The following is a 20,487-nucleotide window of genomic DNA, read 5'->3' as shown; positions in this document are numbered from 1 at the left end:
GTTCTAAGTGGTTTCTAGAGTGTTGCAATGCAGATGTTAAGCTCTTCTGGGTGGTTTTTAGTGCATTGCTATGTCATTGCAAGGGGGTTGCTGTGTAGGCGGTGCTAATGTATTCCAAGTGGTTTTTATTGCATCGCCATTGGGTTTTACTAGTATATTGCTAAGCAGAATCTATGTTCTTCTGAGTGTTTTTTAGTGTTAGGCCATTGCTAGGGAGTTCTGGGTTGTTAGGTTGTTGCTATGCAGATGCTAATCTCTTCTGGGTGTTTTTAGTTTGTAACTCTGCCATTACTAAGGTGTTGCTATGCATATGTTAAGCTCTTCTGAGTGTTTTTAATTGGATTACTATGCCGTTGCTTGAAGTTTCCCCAGACAGCAACATCGTGTCAGCCCAGATCCGGCCCACATCTGGTACACATGAGCCGCGTTTCCACTGTCGGGCCAGTGCGAGCCAGGGCTTTAAACGGGCCATGCAGTGCTAAAAGCCTCGTGGCTGCAGCACTGAGCCTAAAACCATGCTGCATTTCCACCGTCGGGCCAGACGGTGAGACAAGAGGTCCTGACAGATAAAATAAAAACATGATTGTGATAGCCTTTATGATTTGTCTGATTTCTTCAAGCGGTCATATTTACCATGTCTACTAATGGTTAGCACGCAGTCCTTTGCATCGCATATATTTTTGCCTTGTACCGTACGGTGATCAGAATCCACATCGGATCACAAACAGAAGGTATTCAAACATGAAAGTAAGTTTTGAGCTAAAATTATTTTAAAAGTCTTTAATGCTGATGTTAGCTGGTATATGATTCACTCTGCCCTGCCATCTCCAGACTCAGGTAAACCCCGCCTCTGGCCACTCCTTAAGCCCGAGTTGGCCCGCTTTGAAACAAGGTATTCGGCGGGACAGAAAACCCTGGCCGTTGGCCCAGAGGAAGCCCTGACGAGGCCCGAACAAACCCCGAAAGTGACAGTGGAAACGCGACTGGCCCTGGCACGCACTAGTACGCCTGCTTTTGGCCCGACAGTGGAAACGCGGCTATGGATTTCACACATACCGTATGTGGGCCGGAACTGGGCTGACACTATGTGGCTGTCTGGGTCTAATCTAGTGGGTTGCTAAGATGTTGCTATGCAAATGCTAAGCTCTTCTAAGTGGTTTTTAGTGCATTGCTATACTGTTGCTAGGGGGTTTGGAGTGGTTGCTAAGGCGTTGTTTTGCAGAGGCAAAGTGACTTACTTGCCCAAGAGGGGAAAAAATCAATCTGCAAGTTTCCAAAACTATGTTCATTTTTATGGACATACAAAAAGATGTATAAACAAACTTTAACATTTTAAATCTACCCCTAGATATGAATAATAATACTGATAATTCATTAAAAACACCATGAGACTCTAGACCATTGAGTTTTAAAACTAAAACCATATTCACTGAATACACTAAAGTTAGAAACTTTATGAGGGTGCAATTATAGGTTACTTCCTTGTGGTATGTTCCTGAAGGCTGCGTTCTTTGCCGCCATTTCTTATATGACTGATATTGTACTTTACTCTCTTTACACCTTTATAAGGTCTGCCCGCTCTCTCTCTCTCTCTCTCTCTCTCTCTCTCTCTCTTTCTCTCTCTCTCTCTCTTTCTCTCTCTCTCTCTCTCTTTCTCTCTCTCTCTCTCTGTTTATTTTTCTTGGCAGAATTCCAAGTATTTTCTTCCTTCTCTCCATCCACAAATTGCATTCCCAGAGGCCCTCCCCCGCTTCTGATTGTGTTGTTAGGCAACCTGAGATCTTGCACTGACCTGACCAATCAGGAGCTTTGTTTGTTTTTAAATGTGAGGGGTGTTTTTTATTCTAGTTCTAAAAAACGTTTGCTTTTGCACCTATTTTTAGAACCTTTAGGACTGTGATGAAACCTTAAATGCCCTTTTACAAGGCAGAACTACTGTGATTATGTTAATGTGGTTATGCTCATAATTAGAGTAAACATAATCACAGTGGAGTGTGCATTTTACACACAAAGATACGGTGTAATCACATTTTTCCCACTCTGACCAAAGTACACATGCGCTAATGATGGATGACGTGTTACATTCATGCACAGGTTTGAAAACATGAAACAGACAAAGTCACACAAATCTAATTTTTGTTGCCTGTTTGAACAAAGCCTAATTTTAATGGGTTCCAGCTGTCACCATACATGAAAGCTTTTTGTTAGCTTCATTTGCATGATCCCATATCATTCATATGTGGGATATCATGATGGTTTTAAGGTCCTATGAGGAGGAAAAAGCATTGAATGCCGGTGTAATAAGTAAATGGTAAATGGACTGCATTTATATAGCGCTTTCACAGACCCAATGGCCACCAAAGCACTTTACATATTTGCCTCACATTCACCCATTCACTCACTCACTCATACACGGACATAAGTTCTCAAGGAACAGGGTACATTTGTTTAGTTTTGAATATGCCATCAGTTTCCTATCAATCACATGCCACTAGATGGTGATAATGACAGTCATGGGCGAAGAGTGTGGCGAGAACGAAAGCTGCTGTTGCTAGGTGATCCATCTGCACCTGTTCGTCATGTTACATGGCTGTTCATCACTAATGTTTGTATGCATTAATCTAGTAAATGACCGCTTTTCGTCTTCAGTAATATTTGTACAGAAAGAGCTTATTTGCTAGTTTATACCATTGAATATAGACGTATAGTACAGCAGTATATTTTTTAAAAGATTATCCATGACTTTTCTTGTATGCTACGTGTTTGGAAAATATATCAGGAATAAGGTAAACCCGAGTACAAGGACGTGTGATCATAATTGCACCTCAAAATTAAGAAAACTATTAAAGCACGCTAAAGAATGCTATGTTGTTTCAACCCGTGTTTGGGTAAAATTTGAACAAACTCAACTGTTGGTTTAAAATTTTAATTAAAAAATTTAAACCAACGGTTGGGTTAATCTGTATTTGACCCAAACATTGAAACAACATTTTTTTAGAGTGAATAATTATTTTTTATTTTTTTATTTAATAATGAAGTTAATTATTAAAAAATAAGGTTATTTTATGATCTTTTTCATCTTTAGGATTTTTAGCATTGTGGTATTTTTGTGACATTTAAGAACATTCTCTCATTATATTCTACAAATTATATACAGTTTAACTGTACAGTATTTATTTAGTATTAATTTATCCAGATTTACAATAAATGTGTTGGAGTAATGGTAAGAATCACCATTGAAAATAATGGGAATGCAATGCATACAGTAATGAAAATTAATTATCATGCAAATATCATTCAAATGTTAATGGTCCTAATAATCGGCTTCATTTGCTTTATATAAAGCATAAATTATCTTGAGTTGAGATTCAGCCTCAAGTTCTGAATTCTTTCTGTTCTCAAAACACCATCAATACAAACTTCTTTATGATTAGACCTTCAAAACAGCAGTTGTTAAATGTTTTACAAGCTTGTTCAGATTTGGAGGATCCTTCATGTCTAATCGGAGAGGCTGTTAAAACTGGCCATGAAATGGTTAACCAGAACCCAGCCCCCGAGAGCTCTAATTACTTTCATCCAGTCCTGCAAGGAAGTGTGTTTGCGAAAGATTACAGGAGCCCTTCTTGACCGTGCATGTGAAGGGTTTCGTTCTGCGCCCTCATTTGAGAAACCATAGTTGGTTTATCAATCACCATGAAATATCTCAGTGCATATTTACGGATCCCTGCAGAAGATCCTGTTCCTTCTCGTCTGTCTTTGTTCTCTCCTCTGTCCCTGTTTCTACATCTTTTTCGTGCTGCTGTCCCTCCCCCAGTCAGTCCGCCATGTTTCTGTCTCTTGTCTCATGCAGATGGTTCTTTGTTGAAGCCTCACAAAGGGGCGGAGGTCAGTGTGGCCTAAAACACATGCATAAACCCCATCACATCAACTTTAGCTGCTCCATGGCTCTCTGCTTGCCATTGATACTTTTGATGTTTGCTAAAGCGAGCATCACTCAAGGTTAAAGCAAACTTGTGCTCAAAACATATAAGGAGATGTGTGCTTTTACTTTTCAAAATGACATTGAAGGCTTGTTATATAATCAGTCTTTAAGCCTCTAAAAGGATCAACATGATAAAAACTTTGCTGAATAAAAACTGTTGTATACAATCTGTCGTCTGATTGATCGTTTATAAAGGCCTTTTGGTATAATTGTAAAAACGTCCACCTGCAGTTTGTGGTTCACGTGCCTTTCTGCTGTGAAATCTTTATTGATTTTTAATAAACGTAAGAATAGTAAGAATTGAATATTATTAGTTATATTTCAAGATGAACACTTACCGGACTGAAGCTACTTAGAAAAATCATGTAATAAAGTTTTTCTACTTTAAAAAAATAAAACCTGTTAAAATGTATCAAATATCATCAGGCATTTTTGCCTCCCAATAAAAAGCTTTGATTATAAAACTAAGCATTTAAATATCATCTTACTAAGACTAATATATAATAATATTTATATGAATTTTATAAATATCTTGCCTACAATACTGTTATAAAGATTTACATTATAAGCTTTCAATTTCATCTTACTTTTGGCCATGTAAATATCATAGCAACTGCACCAAATTGCATATTTTTGCTCAGTTTGAGCCTCAGAATGAAACTGAAGTGTTTTCTCCTCAAGTATCAGCTTCATATTCTCCTATCATAGTATATGAGCAATAAAGCCTGATTCATAAAATATGGTTAGCAAAAAACTCATGCAAGCTTTTTAAAATATTTTTTCTATTATTTCATATATCATAAATAGTTTCATGTTCATCTGACCCCAATCACACACATTTAAAGACTATGTAATATATAAGATATTGAAACTGACTGATATTATAAAGATATTGTTTATATAAGACTTGAAACTTTTCTTACGGTCAAACTCAGATTGATAGATGGAACAGACTCTAATTGTTTTTTTGTTTTTTTCTTTGTTTTTTTTTAAAGATGGGCTATTTATATCTTGATACACTTTGTTAAAAACAGTGTTGATATAGCTGGAAGCTAAAAAAAGAGAAAAAAAACATTGACAACAATGATGTCCGTCTGGATAAAAAAGAAGATTTTCTGAATCTGATGTGAACATTTTACCATGCAAAAAATAGGGATAACTGACTAGTGAGGTTAGCACAGACAAACAAACACCATTCACATATTTCTTCACAAAATGTAAACATCTAGTTTATCCTTTGTAGCAAAGGGTGCTGTAATGAAATGATTTGATATTGTATGTACAGTATGTGATGTTTGCACACTGGGCAATAACTTCTGAGCAGCTCTGACTGTGTGTATAAAGACTTCTTTGTCCTCAAAAAACGAATGTGTATATGGCAGCTCTTGTGGGTTGCATTTAGGATTAGCTCAACACTGCATCTGCCAGTGTTTCTCTGGAAAACTACATGTTTCAATGAGCAAATCCTGCAGTTTGCAGATCGTTTAATTGGTAAAGTATGGTTATCTCTTTGTATGTTTGAACTTGCATCCGTCCCAAATCAAATCCAATGGGAAAAATGTCAGCTGCAGCTTGAAGAAGGAAATGCTAATTTGCCATCTGGATTATTGTCCATTTGTTTAATTCCCTTGCGCAAGATCATCTGCTGCAAAAGAAACAGATCTGCTCACTGGTTCCTTCTAGAACTGTAATGCCTTTGAAGGATGCAGAAACTGGATAACCACACTAAGCGTTTAACATACATTAGGCATCTACATCATGTAGGAACATGACAACTTGGTTCCAGACCGCCTTCATTTTGACTACGACCTGCTAAGACCTGCAGACCGCTGGAAACTGTCTCCCGAGGAGTGGCTTCGCTGATGAGATCATGCTCCTGAATATGGGTGAAGCTCAGCCTTCATCAGTGATCATCAGGTAAGGAGGAATTAGGGAGGGAACTGCTTAGAAGACCCTCCCTGTGCTGAATGAATGGAAATTTCCACTAGAGCAAGTAATCAAGTCTTGACCGTAGGTTATTATGCAGCAGAACTGCATCTTTCATTCAGATTGAAATCAATTACTTACGCTATTGGTCAAAAGTTTGGATTTTTTTTTAATGTTTTTGAAAAAGTATCTTCTTCTCATGCACCAAGTATGAATTTATTTAATTGAAAATACAGTAAAAGTAGTAATATTGGGATATATATATTTTTTAATTTCATTTTTTTTCTGTCTGAATATATTTTAAACTGTAATTTATTCCTGTGATCAAAGCTTAATTTTCAGCATCATTACTCCAGTCTTCAGTGTCACCTGATCCTTCAGAAATCCTTCTGATGCTGATTTGCTGCTCAAGAAATATTTCTGATTATTATAATCAATGTTGAAAACAGTTTTGCTATTTCATGTTTTTTCAGGATTCTTTGATGAATAGAAAGTTTAAAAGAACAGCATCTTTAGAAATAGAATTTTTTGAAACATTATAAATATCTGTATTGTCACTTTTGATCAATTAAACGCATCCTTGTTAAATAAAAGTAAAAATAATCTTGTAAAAATAATCTATCAAATAATAATCAATAATAATCTTTAAAAAATCTCTTTCTTACCCCAGGTCTAAATTGTAGTTTATCACAGTTTACACAAAAATATCAAGCAAACAAACCATCAACTTTGATTATATTAATAAATGTTTTAATAAATCAGCATTGATTTCTGAAGGATCATGTGACACTGAAGACTGGTGTAATGATAAATTCAGCTTTGATCACAGGAATAAATTACATTTTAAAATAGATTCACATAGAAAACAGTTATATTAAATTCTAATATTTCACAATATTACTTCTACTGTATGTTTAAAAAAAATCAGCCTTTGGTGTGCAGAAGAGACTTATTTCACACACATTCAAAAAATCTTTATTAATCCAAACTTATAACGATTTAGTCATTTGAACAGCATTTATCATGTAACTCATATTGTGCACTGCATAAATGATTCCATGTATGTTCTTGTAGAAAGGATTGCTATTATATTTAGGCCTAACAGGCAATAAAATGTGCACATGCACACAAAAAAACATTACCTTAACTGCCCTTGCTCTGTAATTCATTCATCTACATCTTGGAGTCTTTGTTATGTTAACTGCCAGATCATTGGACACACTTACTGGAGTACCCAGCATGCCTCATTGAGTGTCACTATTCAGGACGGGGGGCAAATTGGCCACATTCCACAGCATCATGACCTATGTGAAAGCCTGGGCTTGGATAGAGGACACAAAGGACTGACCCTGGAGTTTTACTGTGTGCACACAGAGCCTGAACGAGAGACGCAAATAAAATATGCTGGACAAAAGTGCAGGTTAAATGTGACCATGTCTGATTGTAATTGATTAATGCAGATTATTTGACTCATTTCTAGTGTGTGCTGAAAGTTTGCAACGTATTGTTTTCAACAAACTTGTCAATGCTCAAATATATGTATATTGAAAAAAATGCATTGTTTTGTATTATTCACATGCAGATGCAAAACTGACCATAATGCTCTTTTGGTCCTTTGCGGTTTGCTGATTTTCACCAGGTACACGCAAAGGCATGAGAAAGCATTTCAGAGTGTTAAGGGTTACCACTGTTCAAGACAAAAGCGCACAGTTAGAACACCAAGCCCTCCCTTCGATTCTTCCAATTATGGTGACCCTGTCTTCCCTAATCCTGACCCCTGATCTTTGACAAACCCCTCCTCAAACATCCCCAAAGCCCTGAAATTCCAAGGGTCAGGTTTCAGCCTTTTGTCTTGAAATTTCAGGTGCTTCTGCAAATTACTTCCCTCACTGACCTAAAGGGGAAGTCCTGAACTCAGCGTTTAGAGACAGGAACCACAGACAAATGGGGTTTTCTGAGGTTATTGTGGAACCTGGAGTTTATTCGTGTGCAACTGTAATTTCTGACCAAAAAAAATCGGATAATTTGCTTACAACTAATCGCTGTAAAATGTGCTTAAAAGTGCAGTAAGCGATTTCTGAGAAACGCTGTTGATATTAAAAATCACCAAAACAAACACAGCCCTACCCAAAAGGATCACACCCATATCTTGATAGCTTCACCCCCAAAATCACACCATGCAACACAGGCCCCTCCCCCCTCATGGATGTATACGCCCTTTAATACTGATTGGCTAAGAGTGTTTTGGTGCTCGGTCTGATCCGCTGTCAACGGCATTTCTCAGTATTCGTTTACTGTGCCTTTAAGGAGCAGCTTTGAATATTAGAGAATAGTAGTGCATCCGATAATAAAATGCCATTCGGAACCAATATTGAAAAGGGATATTCAAATAAATAAATGTTGGCAGGACTTGATTTTATTCATCTGGAATCAATTGTAATGTGAAAAATGGGCAATGCCAGAAGGTTAGAGCGGTTGAGACGTAAGAGAGGTTTGCGACGTCATCTAAACGAAAGTCGTTTCAGAGGCGGAGCGTTTTTTTTTTGTTTTTTTTTTTGGAGTGAAGGGCACTGATTAAATGTGCAATAAGATCAGAAACATGCTTTAATATACTAAAAAGGGTGGATTTTGATTACAACATGGATTTGACTAAAAAACGAGAAAGAAAGAAAGAAAGAAAGAAAGAAAGAAAGAAAGAAAGAAAGAAAGAAAGAAAGTAACCATTCACATTGCATGAAAGAAAATGTGAGGATTAGAGGAACATGTTGGCTCTTTTCTTCTTCTTCCCATCTTTGGTTATTCCGAAGCTTTCCTTCATCAAAGTGTGCACTAAAACCAGCAGGCAATCATTGGAATTGTTCCAGTATCCATGGAAACAAATCTAGCTCGTGGGCAGGCTGTGGGTATTCTAGAAGGAGGGGAAAAAACTACAGGAAATGACCTAACAAAGACTCTCTCCTCTCCGATTGCTCCCATTTTCCAGTTAGGGAATGAGTAATGCTTGGACAAGAAGTGTTTTCTTTAAAAAAAAGGAAAATCGTCTGTTACTTGTCTGGATTTGTACGGCAGACACACCGTGGCCTTCCAGCAGCAGACGGCTGTTTCGGTGTGTGCTACATATGGTCTTCATTTCCCCAATGAAAGGGCCTCTCTGTGCATGTGTTCCACTGAGTTTACGTCCAAGCGCAAACGAGGCCTTTATGAGATTGAATTAATTTTCTGTCCATCTTAAGAGTCTCCACCCACTCTGACAAACTGCCAAAATCCAAATCAATCCAAACACAAGCCCATAAAACCTCTTCAGATTAAACATGCATGTAACACTTTCATTACTGGGGCTAATTACATCTACCTTTTAATGTGAAGACTTTTGATAGTTGTAAAGTACTGGTTTGACAGGATAAATGTTCTGAGAGGCATTGCAGTCATTGTAAAAAAAATTATTTCATGCATGCAGATGGGATTATGATCTGGGATTAGTGCTTGGATGCAGATGTACATTAATTTCATATTATTTTTTTCTACTTGTTAAATTCACAGAGTGCAACATGGATCAACATGATTGTTGATCCTGGAACAACATTTCAATCAACCAATCAGATTTGAGGGACAAGTTTATGTCAATTTTAGGCTTACAACCAGGGTTACGTGCTTCTACATCAGTGTTATTCACAATCATTTCTCTCTGATTTTAGAGATAAGTTATAGGTAGGGGTTAGATTTAGGGGAAGGGATAGGGTTTGGACTAAATTTATGGACAGGAATGTTGTTCCAGATTCAACAAAGTATGTTGATCCAGGAGCATGTCTTACTAAACTTTGCTTTGCTCGCACCAAGATCTGCTCAACCAATGGCATTAGTGTGTGGCAGGACTATCATTATTTCTGACCAATGGCAGGGAGAGTAGAGCATCAAATGAAATTATTGATATTTTTACATTTTCATTTTACTTTGGATGTGATAACAGTTACAGACTGTTCTTTTAGAGTGATAGCTTGCAAAAAGGCCAAAATGAATGCAGTCGGACTCTGAAGATTTGCACACAACATGAAAATATGTATTTTGAAAATGTTATATCAGCTAAATATTATAGTTTTCATTGAAGAAAAGCAGTATACTTTATTTATTTTTTGTGCCAAAGGTGTATAAAATAAAAAAATACATGTTCTGATATAGTAAAATCACAAAGTTTACTGCCAAACCTCACCTCATTTCTGGAAAACTAGTCTGAATGAAGCTATAGTCTCCAATTAAATTACTGTTTTCAGCCTCTCTTTTACATTGGAGCCAAAGCTGAGGTTTAAATCAGTGGTCTAGTGCATAATACTCCATCTGATAAAACAAAGACTACATGCTGACCCCTCACACAGCCCACCATAGGCCCACACCATCTGTGACCACCAAGTGCTTTGTTACCACGGTACGGCAGATCTGATGAGATTCAAATGGGGAGGGGCTCTTTATCTCTGTGTTCAAAAGAAAACCCTGATAAAACTTCTGCCTCTATGGACATTTTCAACTTAAACTGTCTGAAGAAAGAGAAAAATATGATTTCTAGTTCAGTATACTTACTCCTTTTGAGGAATTACAGATGTGAGGCAGGGTTAGACTCGTTTGACCCATTGAAAGGGGAACATTATTTACCACAACCGAAATCTGTTCCTTGTGCAACAGGTACTTTTCCTGTAACGGAGAAGCAAGATGACTGTGTGGCTTATCTGTTAGCAATAAATCAGCTGGTTATCTGTGCTGAGATGTTTGATGGTGTATGTGGAGTAGTCATGTTAGCATCTTAGTGTGACTTCTCATTATGAATGAAACAGCTGCCTGGTGCGTCTCCATCTGGGACACAATGGCCTCTGAATACAACATGCTAATGAAACTGTGGCTGTAAACAAAGCCCCCAAAGAAGCTTGAATTCATCTATGCAAGCTTGAAGGCAGGTTCCAACCACACAAAACAACTAGCAAGAGATGACGTCAAAAGAAAGGTCAAGGAAAATAGAAAAAGATTTGTGCAGTTTGCAAAGAGAATGGGAAATAATGACAAAACAACACAAAATATAACATAAAAATACACTGAAGAAAAAGGTTAATTAGCTTACAAATTAATTAGGCCTATATTATTGATACACTTTTTTTAAGTTTACTAACTGCATAAACTATTTGCACTCTCTTCAAATTTATATAGAGAATGAGCCCCTAAAATAAGGAACCAAAACAACGATGGTGCCAGAAATATAGATTGACGTCACCAAAATAGCTTGAATTGATCCTGACCTCGCACTCATCATTTCAGTTTAAATATACAATCTGTTACTATAAACATAACTATACTCCAATGAATTACATTATTATTTTTGGGGGGAATTTTTTTTTATTTATATGCAAATGCAGCCTATACTACAATTTATAGTTTTTTTTTTACCACATTTCTTAATTTAAATTGATGCATTTCTTATATCTCTAAGCTGATCAAAAAACAGGAAAAGATACAGATTCTTTAAATATTATGATAATTTTTTTGGTAATGCCATGTTGTTTTCCTCTGTATGTGTTTATAATGTTACCTTTTCTCTCTCTCTCTTATTTTATTTTATTTGTGAACCTTTACAAGAGGATTATGTAGGCTAATTTCATTCCTGTAGTAGAGGTTCTATCTGTTCTGTCTTGCCTATCTGTTTATTGTTCGATACATTATAATAATAATAATAAAAAGTCAATTTCGACACTTAAAAAAACATTTTTAAAAGACCGGGTAAAGAGTAGGCTAAAATTAAATATTCCACCAATAAGACAAGACGGGCGCATTACAAGTAGTACGAACGAAGGGGCGGGACTTTATGAAACAATTGACAGTGGCTTCACCAATCAAATCGAAGAAAGGATTTAGGTTGCTACGCTTCTGTCCAATCAGATGTCTGTGATGTTGCCGCTGCACTCGACGCGCCTTTCAGTTCTCAGGTTCTGGCAGTTTAGATTCACTCTTCCTCCTCACGTCCGACCGTCTCCTACCTCATCCCACCACTTCTAACGCTTTTTTCGGACATTTTTCTTTAAAACATCTCTATAAACCACCATGGCTGATACCGCTGTTGACACGACCACCACTACCACCACCACCGAGGTCACCGCAAAAGTAAGTTACCTTAAAAACGATGAATTTGAGAGAAGTGGGTATGCCTGACAAACAAAACCGAGAAAAAGGCAAAAATTATCAGCGGCAAATGTTATTCTCAATGAAAAAATGTTAAATTAGTATAAATCGAACACCAGCATCATATATTCCGTTTATTCGTGTTTCGCACGGAGTCGTGTTTAAATTAACGGTTAAAAGAAGAATCACTACGAACGTTGAATTCAAGAATAACGTTAAGTCGTACGAAATAAGGCAAACCTCTATGAGGGAAAATTTCGACATATATTCCCATATGTAATCATATCCAATTAACGGTAGGTATGGGGCTTCGCGGGAGGGGTGAATTGGTGAACCCATCTGCCAGAATGTTTTTTTCTCCGTTCTTTGAAATTTTTTGTGTGTGTGCAAAGTCAAGGCTCTTGATCTCTGCCGCGCGAATAGGCGGGAATATCGCCGCCGCGTGCTGTAAAATGCTCGCGCCTCCCGCCCCCAGTCTCTCGAGCACGTTGTCTTGGCGCGCGCTCTACCTCCTTTTGTTTCCAGCTCGGCGCGTGTGCGCGCATGCGCGTGCACGACCCCTACCGGGGAATAAAGGGGGCAATGGGGCAAGACCGGCGCGAAATAACCTCAAGTGACCTCGACATAAGTGTCCGAACAATAGATTTAATTCACGATGGAATGAACTTAAAACTGATTGTCTTTATATAAAAGATCTATTGTGGTGTCGTTTTCAGAGAAAGAACACAGACAACGTTAAACATTTTTTTTTTTACCATTTTCAGTAATTCACGTTGCGTTTCCGTCACGACAATGTGGTAAATGTGTTAAATGAAAGGTAAATCATATAAAATGATGGCATAGTTTCTAAAAGTGTATTTAAAGCCAAAAACCTGAGGTGGTTTTCATGACCCTGGTGTTGGTTTACCATTTTATGTATTTAAACAGGCAGTCAGCCAGCTGGTGTGTGTGGTCTGTGCCTCATCTGTGTGTGTGGGTGGGGAAGTAACTTACAGAAACAAACTTTCCACTTTACTACCATGAAAAACGCATGCTATCAATGTGAAATAAGCACAGGCTGCATTGTTTATGTAGTCTGAGGGGATTTATTTATTAACCGATAAACTTCTGCTTTATTTCAGGACCTGAAAGAAAAGAAAGAGGTGGTTGAAGAGGCGGCGGAGGCTGTGAAGGAAAACGGCAGCGAAGACGCACCTGCCAATGGAAATGGAACAGTAAGCGTTGAGTATTTCCCAGCAGGCCTTGTGGCTTTTGTCCCCTAGTACCCGCTCGCCGCGCAGGTGTTGAAGGGCCCCCTCCCCCTCGTTCATCACGCTGCTCTTTGTTTAGGGTTGGAGAACTGACACAGATGCATCTTATGAGAAAACAGCTTTGAGGCTGGTTATTTACTTAACTGACCTTCCCACAAACTTTGAAAATGATCGTAATGATACTTAATCGTTGACTTTGTTCATAAATCCCCAAGTCTTCTGGTGACATAACAAACTTGGTATCGATTTCACTCACGGTGTTTTCTCTCTGTAGACTACTAATGGTGCTTCACATAAAGAAGAGGAAACCCATGAGGATGAAGAGGGTGGGGATGATGAGGAGGGTAAGTTTGACTTTGACTCATAAACTGTGAATTTCCACATGTTTTTTTTTTTCACTTTTACTGAATTTACTAGTGCAAAAACTGATTAATGACACACTTTTTGGTTGTCAACAGCAGGAGAGGCAGAAGAGGAGGAGGAGGAGAACAAAGCTGAGAAAGAGGCAGACGAACATCCCGTGAAACGTCCAGCAGAAGAGGAGGTGGGTTTGAGTTTAAATCCACACATGGACACAAACACTCATGTTTCCAGCACGTCTAATCTTTGCTTTTCTGCTTTTTCAGGAGGCAGTGGAAACAAAGAAACAGAAGACAGAGGAGAACGGCGACTCCACAGAGGCTGAAGTCAAAGCTTAAAGTTCTCGCTGCCCTTCAGTAGCTCTGTCTGTATGGTCAGTTCGACCTAGTAGAGTTTGTGCTTTTCTGTATATTTCACAGACATTCCATTGCCGCTACAAGATCTTTTTTTTTTTTATTATTGCACTGAGGCCCATAACATCATCATGACCCTGTCCCTTTTGTTAGACCTTATTTATTGGTGTAGGACCAACATTAGAAACCTGTATTAAAAGAAACAATGGACATTTTATTTTAGCACACGTTTAACAAGCACACATTCTACTCTGTTTTTTTGACCAGCGGATGTACACGCAAGCAACTGAAAGCCTGAGGTTCTTGTCATTTTCATGGGTGACATTTTTCTGATCCACCAAAGACCAAAGATGAGTTTTAAGCAGGGGCTAATAGACAATGTTTAACCTGGTTGTGCTGCTAGAAGTTAATCCCTCGCTTTAGCAGATCAGTTAACATAACAGATGGCTCATATGAATGAGAGGGTTTCCTTAGTCAACGCATCGCCCGTCCGCCCCCTTTTCTGAACGGCCTCTAACATGTTAATTAACCCCTTTTTAAATCTTGAAGGTCTTTTGTTCCATATGCATTTAAAAGGATTATATCTTTCTATCCTTATGTACAGTTTTGGGGGTTTTTGTTTTATCATTGTGTTTTATATGGGAAGTGCAGAATGAAAACAATCTATAACAGAACTGTATGCTGGTACTGGTGTTCTTTCAGTCCTTCAAGCGAAACCTTTTTTTTATTGTGTTTTGGTTGCTTTTTGACCACTGCTTTGTATAGTTTGGTTCAGGATTATAAATAAAAAAAACAAACAGTCTTGTCTTTTTAAAACGAGTGCCTCTTGGGTCTTTTTTGGCGTTGCGTTGGGGGTTGCAAAACATTTTACGAGCCGCTTAAAACGAGATTGAACATGCACCAAGTATTTGAAAGAGTATTTACTCTTAACTGCTGCTGATATGTGACTCTTGGTAAAATCTGAAAGTAGCTTCTCTCACACAAAGAAAGACTAGTTAGGTTAGGATTTTCTTTGATTAGAGCTGGTTTGATCCTACTGCGCCCCCTGCTGGTTAAAGTCTAAAACATGTTTTTACTAGAAACCACCAGTCAATCAGAACGACATCTGCAGCACAAAACCTTCGTCCTGTGACAGTTTAATTCTCAGAGCATTTACCTGTACAGTGCCACTTATTTACATCATTTCCTTAAAGGAATAAGTACATGCTTGTGTGGATTAGGCAAACAATGTGATGAATTTCGTCTCGTTCAGTTCTTTATTTTTCGCTTCTTGATTTGCTTGCTACCTGGTGAACATGAGTTTTTTTTTTAAAGTATGAAGTGTCGCATGTATTGCAAAGCAAAACAGACAAAACATAAAAAGATGCTTCGCAATACAGGCGCACATTTCTGAGCGCTCTGGTGGAGAGTCCGGATTAGTTGTCCAGATTTGTTGTAGTCACCAAACAATACATTTGGCTTGTTCTTCCACACAGGGCCTGTTTCCGATCACTCACGCCTCAGCCTCAACGTCCGCTCTGCCTGATAATGACAAGAACGACGGTCATTACAACGATCACGCCAGACCACAGGAAAGCAGGCATGGGAGCGTGCGTTCCATGACATGGCTCAGTAGGGGGAACCATAAATACGGCATTTATGTTTTTCTTATAAATATGGAATAGGAGCGTCCACCAGTGTCACGCTACGAGCCATGTGACAGTATGGCAAACATGCGAAAGGAATATTGCTACTCATGACACTTGTGTAAGGATGAGTGTAGTAGGTAGCTAGTATTCAAATGATGAGCCTAATCACTTTAAAACAGTATATGCAAACCGAAGAACCAATAGACACACACACATTCTCTGTTTTACCGTCGTACAGTTTGAAACAGAGGCCTACAGTAAGGCATCAATGCGGCTTTGCATGCAAACAAACCGACAGGTTTCAAGTTCATGTGGACAGGATACATTTGCTTTGGACATGTGAGAGGGGTTTACTTTTATTAAAAGCAATGAGCTTTAACAATTAGCTGACCAAAAACAATATAAAGAGAGCTATAAACAGTTTTGGCTTCCTCCTTTATGAGGAATCGACAGTAAAAAAAAAACCATTTGACATATGTACAAGCCAGATGAAAGTAGTCAGGCATCACATGTTCACAAACACACTTTCTCTCATACACACACTACTCAAGCTCGCCGTCATGCAGTCACTGTCGCAGCATGCTTGCGTTAAGAGATCTGAGTGAGATGCATAGTCAAAATCGCTCTTTTTCCCTCTCTCACATCTCCAGCACTGCGTAAAGTGAGGAAGGTGTGTCTGAAGCAAACGCAGAGTCTGAGCTGTTCGTTTGTGTCGACGGGGTCCAAAATTAACTTTTTACCATGTTTGCCAACGGCTGTTGACCACTTTTGCACAATGTATATACAATAGTGGGTCCAAAAATCTGCATTATTTTTTTACATTCTTTTCTAATTTAAAACAATTACTTCAATTTGAGTTATATTTATTTGAAATATTTCTCAGTAGTAAACTTTAGTTTGTCTATTTGCATGACAGCAGCGCTTTAGATTATGTTATGGAAGCCCATTTACGCCACTTAAGAAAAAAAATCATGCGTTGGTAAATCATAATAATGAGATGAAAAGTCAAAATTTTTACATACTAAATCAAAATTATGACTTAAAAATTCAAAATTGTGGCATGCAATAATTTAGATTTTTTAAGTAATAATTTCGACTCAGTTTTTCGACTTTTTGTCATAAATTTAACTTTTTGTCACAATTTCGACTTTAAATCATAATTTCGACTTAATCATAATGTAATAATAACGACTGTCAATTTTGTATTTTTTTTACAAAACTTTGTCATAATTTTGATTTGGTATGTCATTTTCTACTCTTTTTGTCATAATTTCGACTTTTTAAGTCATAATTTTGACTTAGTATGTCATAATTTTGACTTTTCATCACATAATTTAGACTGTTTTATGTCGAAATTTTGTCATCATTTTTTTTTCTTTTTTTTATGTCATCGTTTACATTTTTTATCGCATAACTATGATTTACCAGAGCATGACTTTATTTTCTTATGTGGCGGTAATGGGCTCCATGTGATTTGAAACAAAACCAGATGTTTTTCAGAATGTTTTGAAAATGGCATAATTTTCTGTAATACAATTACCTCATTTATTTACACCTAGAAATTAAAAATATTCAATAATACTTATTCTACATATTATTTATTTATTTTTAACTATATATATAAATCCTAAAACTTTCTCTTTATTTTTATGTGTGAAAAAAAACAACAACTTCAATGTGGTCTCACACTTAAGGACCCTAATGTATGTATATTTTTACTTTTGAAAAAAAAAAAAAAAAAGATTATCCCTTACATATTTGTGTCAAATATATGAAACTTGTTACAAAAACACCATTTTGGTGAAATTTGTAGGTTTGTCTATAGTGCGCTGTCTATAAAAAAAACTTTGGCTTCATATAAACATCTGATAAAGAGATGTTAAAAAGTCGTTTGATGATGCACAACAGTCCTTGATCTTTTATTTAGAGGACTGCTGGAATTGCTTTGCTTTGATTCTTGGATATCAAAGAGCGTTCTTACATCATGATTTACGTTGTGTTGCAAATCAAGAAAGCTGGTAACTCGTGTGATGCTGATGGAGTGTTAATTTTGGACCCGGTGTGAGAGAGCAGATCTAAATGTGCACCAGTAGTGGCTGCGTCTCACTCTGGGGAGGCTCACCCTCGGGTGCTGGCAGATGGTACACCACACACAGTGAGGAGTACAGGCACCCCACAAATGACATCAGACTCGAAAAGTACATCACGCCCTGGGCCCCGCCCACCAGTGATGTCAGAGGGCCCATCGCCACGGAAACCAGGATTTGAGCCAGGAAGTACTGGCAGCTGAGCAGGGAGATGTCCACCCCCATACCTCGCCTGGTCCCGTCCTCGGATGAGCCACAGAACTGCGAGAACAGACTGAGATCAATCACAACTGAAATCACACTGTCTGCACTCAAACATTTAGCACTGCAACTCTGAGAAGATCAATAAACTCCATCAGCATGCTGTTGATCACCACTGACATTAACTGTGGGTCCCTCGATTATTGGAAACAAAAAAAAATGTATGTTCTGTATTATACTTACAATGGAGTCTATGGGGCAAAAGATTACTGAGGGTTTAAAAGCAGAAATGTGTGTTAAAGCACTTACAATAATTCTTCCATGAGCTGTAAAGTTGTATAAAATCTCCGTTTTATGTGTTGCAAAAATATCATTACAAATAGTTATGTTATATCCCTAGTATTTTGAATCCGTGTGCGTAAAAGTTACGTTCACTATAGTCGTGAAAGAAATGTAACGATTCTATATCGTTTTGCACAAACAAGGTTAGTAAGCAATTTGGTCACTAGTCTCATGTTAACTCAAATAATGCGTCATCTTGATGCTATACTTTTGAAATAGTGTGTCTGTTAATGTTTATACTGATAAGGCACTTACGGTATTTCTTATGTGTGCTGTTTGAGCTGTAAAGATGTATAACATTTTTAATTTTATATGTCGCCAAAATATGGCAAATAGTTGAGTTATATCCCTATTTTCCCTATTATATCGCTATTTGGTATCATTGTGCGTATTGTCTAAAAGTTGTGAAAGGAAGATTCAATATAATTTTGCACAGACAGCAATTTTGTCACTAGTCTCATATGAGCATGCATAATGTTGCAACTTGATGCTATACTTTCAAAATAACGTGTATATCAATTTGAAACTGATACCGTGACTTCAATTGCAAATGCATTCCCATAAACACAATTTTGGTTTCACAGACCAGGCTTAAGTCTAGTCTCAGACTTAAATGCATGTTTGAGCTGTTTTAACTGAAGGCAACTTGCACTGGCATATTTAAAATCTGTCACTGCCATTGTTTTGTCACATGATGTACACCAGTTTTTTTTTTTTAAGGCACGTTTATAAAAGTGACTAATTTAACTAAAACCTAATCCTGGCTCAATCTAAGACCAGTCTGTGAAACCAGGGGCCGGTTGCATAAACTTCTTAGACTAGTCTTACAAGTTACTCATATTTTTTTCTTCAAGACTGGTTCTTCGACTTTTGGTTACACTTTATTTTAAGGTGACGTAGTTACACCGTCCTTACTCTAATAAGAACTGAGTAATATCAATTAACTACATGTATTTAATGTTACTGTTAGAGTCAGGGTTTGGTTTAGTGTTAGTTACTTGTAATTATGAATAATTTACTGTTATTAATATATTAAATATAACTACATCACCTTAAAATAAAGTGTCACCTAATTTTTTTTAAATCAGATACATAAAAAGGTAGATTGGTCTAATTTGAAACTGAAAAGACTGATTAGCCCAAACATATTTCTAGTTGTTCAGACTAGTTGTTAAGCCACGGCTATGTTTATGCGACTGGCCCCAGGCCTTTGCATGGTTTTTTTAAACATCTAATTAAAGTCTGTTTCTGAACGTCCTCTCACCTGCGGGCTCTGGTAATATTCACAGAGCAGAGAGTAAGGCAGCGTACAGAGAGAAGAGAAGAGCACTCCGTAGGTGACGCAGAGAGACAGCAGCACGTACAGGTTTGTGGAGAGAGTGGCCAGTCCTGTGCCCAAACCAAAGGCCAGATAGGCAAAAAAATACAGCGAACGCAACGAGAAGCGCTCCTCCAGCTTCTCCAGAATGGCTGCAAGAGGACAAGACAAAAGAAAGGAATGCTAATACACACTAGTGTTTGTGCATGGTCAAGATGTACAGAATCACTCTCACCAACCTGAATAAAAAGCAGCACTGAATGCATAGATGCACATTCCCCAGCAGCCCATGGTGACGCCAGAATTGTAGCGCTTGTACTCCTCTGAATCGTGGTGAGCCTTCGGGTCTCCGCCAAACACAACCTCCCCCATGAAGTCAGTGTAGAAGAGCAGCATCCCCTCAAACGATAACCAACCTGAGGATCACGTTTTAGTCCAAATTGATGATGGAAGATGAAATAGTTCCACATAACCACTTTTAAAAACACTCGAATCACGTTCAAAAAACCCACACACTTCACATCATTCACAACGTTGTGCACATCCTGGGGCCTTTGTGTTTTTAAAATGATTACCTATAAATGTATAGCACTCCCAGATCCATTTAATACATCTTACCATATTTAAATCCATTCCCTTAAATCAGTGTTATTTTAGCATTATTTATCCACTATAATAGTATTTATTGATAATTTTATATTATATAATTTTTTAAATAAAGATATTATATAAAAAAAAAAAAAATATATATATATATATATATATATATTAAATTAACATGTATTTTATTTATTAGTATTTTGTTTAAATATTTCTATTTAACTTTAATTCATTTTTATTTCAGTTTTAGTACTTTAACTTAAACTAGTTTTTTTCCCCAGTTA

At 37.4% G+C, this 20,487-nt stretch overlaps 2 protein-coding genes across 6 annotated transcripts in view; one reads left to right on the top strand and one right to left on the bottom strand.

The window, feature by feature from the left end:
• slc45a1 (solute carrier family 45 member 1) overlaps window positions 1-20,487 on the bottom strand; it is a 41,579-nt gene that overhangs the window by 3,745 nt on the left and 17,347 nt on the right. Inside the window, exons 7-10 of one of the 3 annotated variants that reach the window (XM_077204142.1) lie at window positions 19,843-20,019; window positions 19,550-19,755; window positions 17,778-18,003; window positions 15,148-15,548 (exon numbers count right to left, since the gene is read on the bottom strand). In XM_077204142.1, coding sequence (XP_077060257.1) covers window positions 15,520-15,548; window positions 17,778-18,003; window positions 19,550-19,755; window positions 19,843-20,019 — 638 coding nt within the window. In that variant the 3' untranslated portion in view covers window positions 15,148-15,519. Of the gene's footprint in view, window positions 1-15,147; window positions 15,549-17,295; window positions 18,004-19,549; window positions 19,756-19,842; window positions 20,020-20,487 lie in introns of those variants that run through there. The other 2 variants (XM_077204141.1, XM_077204143.1) reach the window with 2 other exon arrangements.
• On the top strand, window positions 11,823-14,843 carry LOC143711950 (uncharacterized). Of its 3 annotated transcripts, none has more exons than XM_077204155.1 (5): window positions 11,823-12,046; window positions 13,186-13,278; window positions 13,589-13,658; window positions 13,773-13,858; window positions 13,941-14,843. In XM_077204155.1, exons 1-5 carry the CDS (start codon window positions 11,987-11,989, stop codon window positions 14,010-14,012), a joined length of 381 nt encoding a protein of 126 aa, XP_077060270.1. In that variant the 5' UTR covers window positions 11,823-11,986; the 3' UTR covers window positions 14,013-14,843. The 3 variants fall into 3 exon arrangements, with proteins under 3 accessions (XP_077060270.1, XP_077060271.1, XP_077060272.1); XM_077204156.1 differs by having other exon boundaries at window positions 11,842-12,046; window positions 13,776-13,858; XM_077204157.1 differs by having other exon boundaries at window positions 11,868-12,046; window positions 13,779-13,858.

Source organism: Siphateles boraxobius, unplaced genomic scaffold (assembly GCF_051911475.1).
Source record: "Siphateles boraxobius isolate OS27281-9 unplaced genomic scaffold, OSU_SipBor_1 5, whole genome shotgun sequence".
Classification (NCBI taxonomy): Eukaryota; Metazoa; Chordata; class Actinopteri; order Cypriniformes; family Leuciscidae; genus Siphateles; species Siphateles boraxobius.
This window is presented reverse-complemented; position numbering and strand designations above follow the sequence as displayed.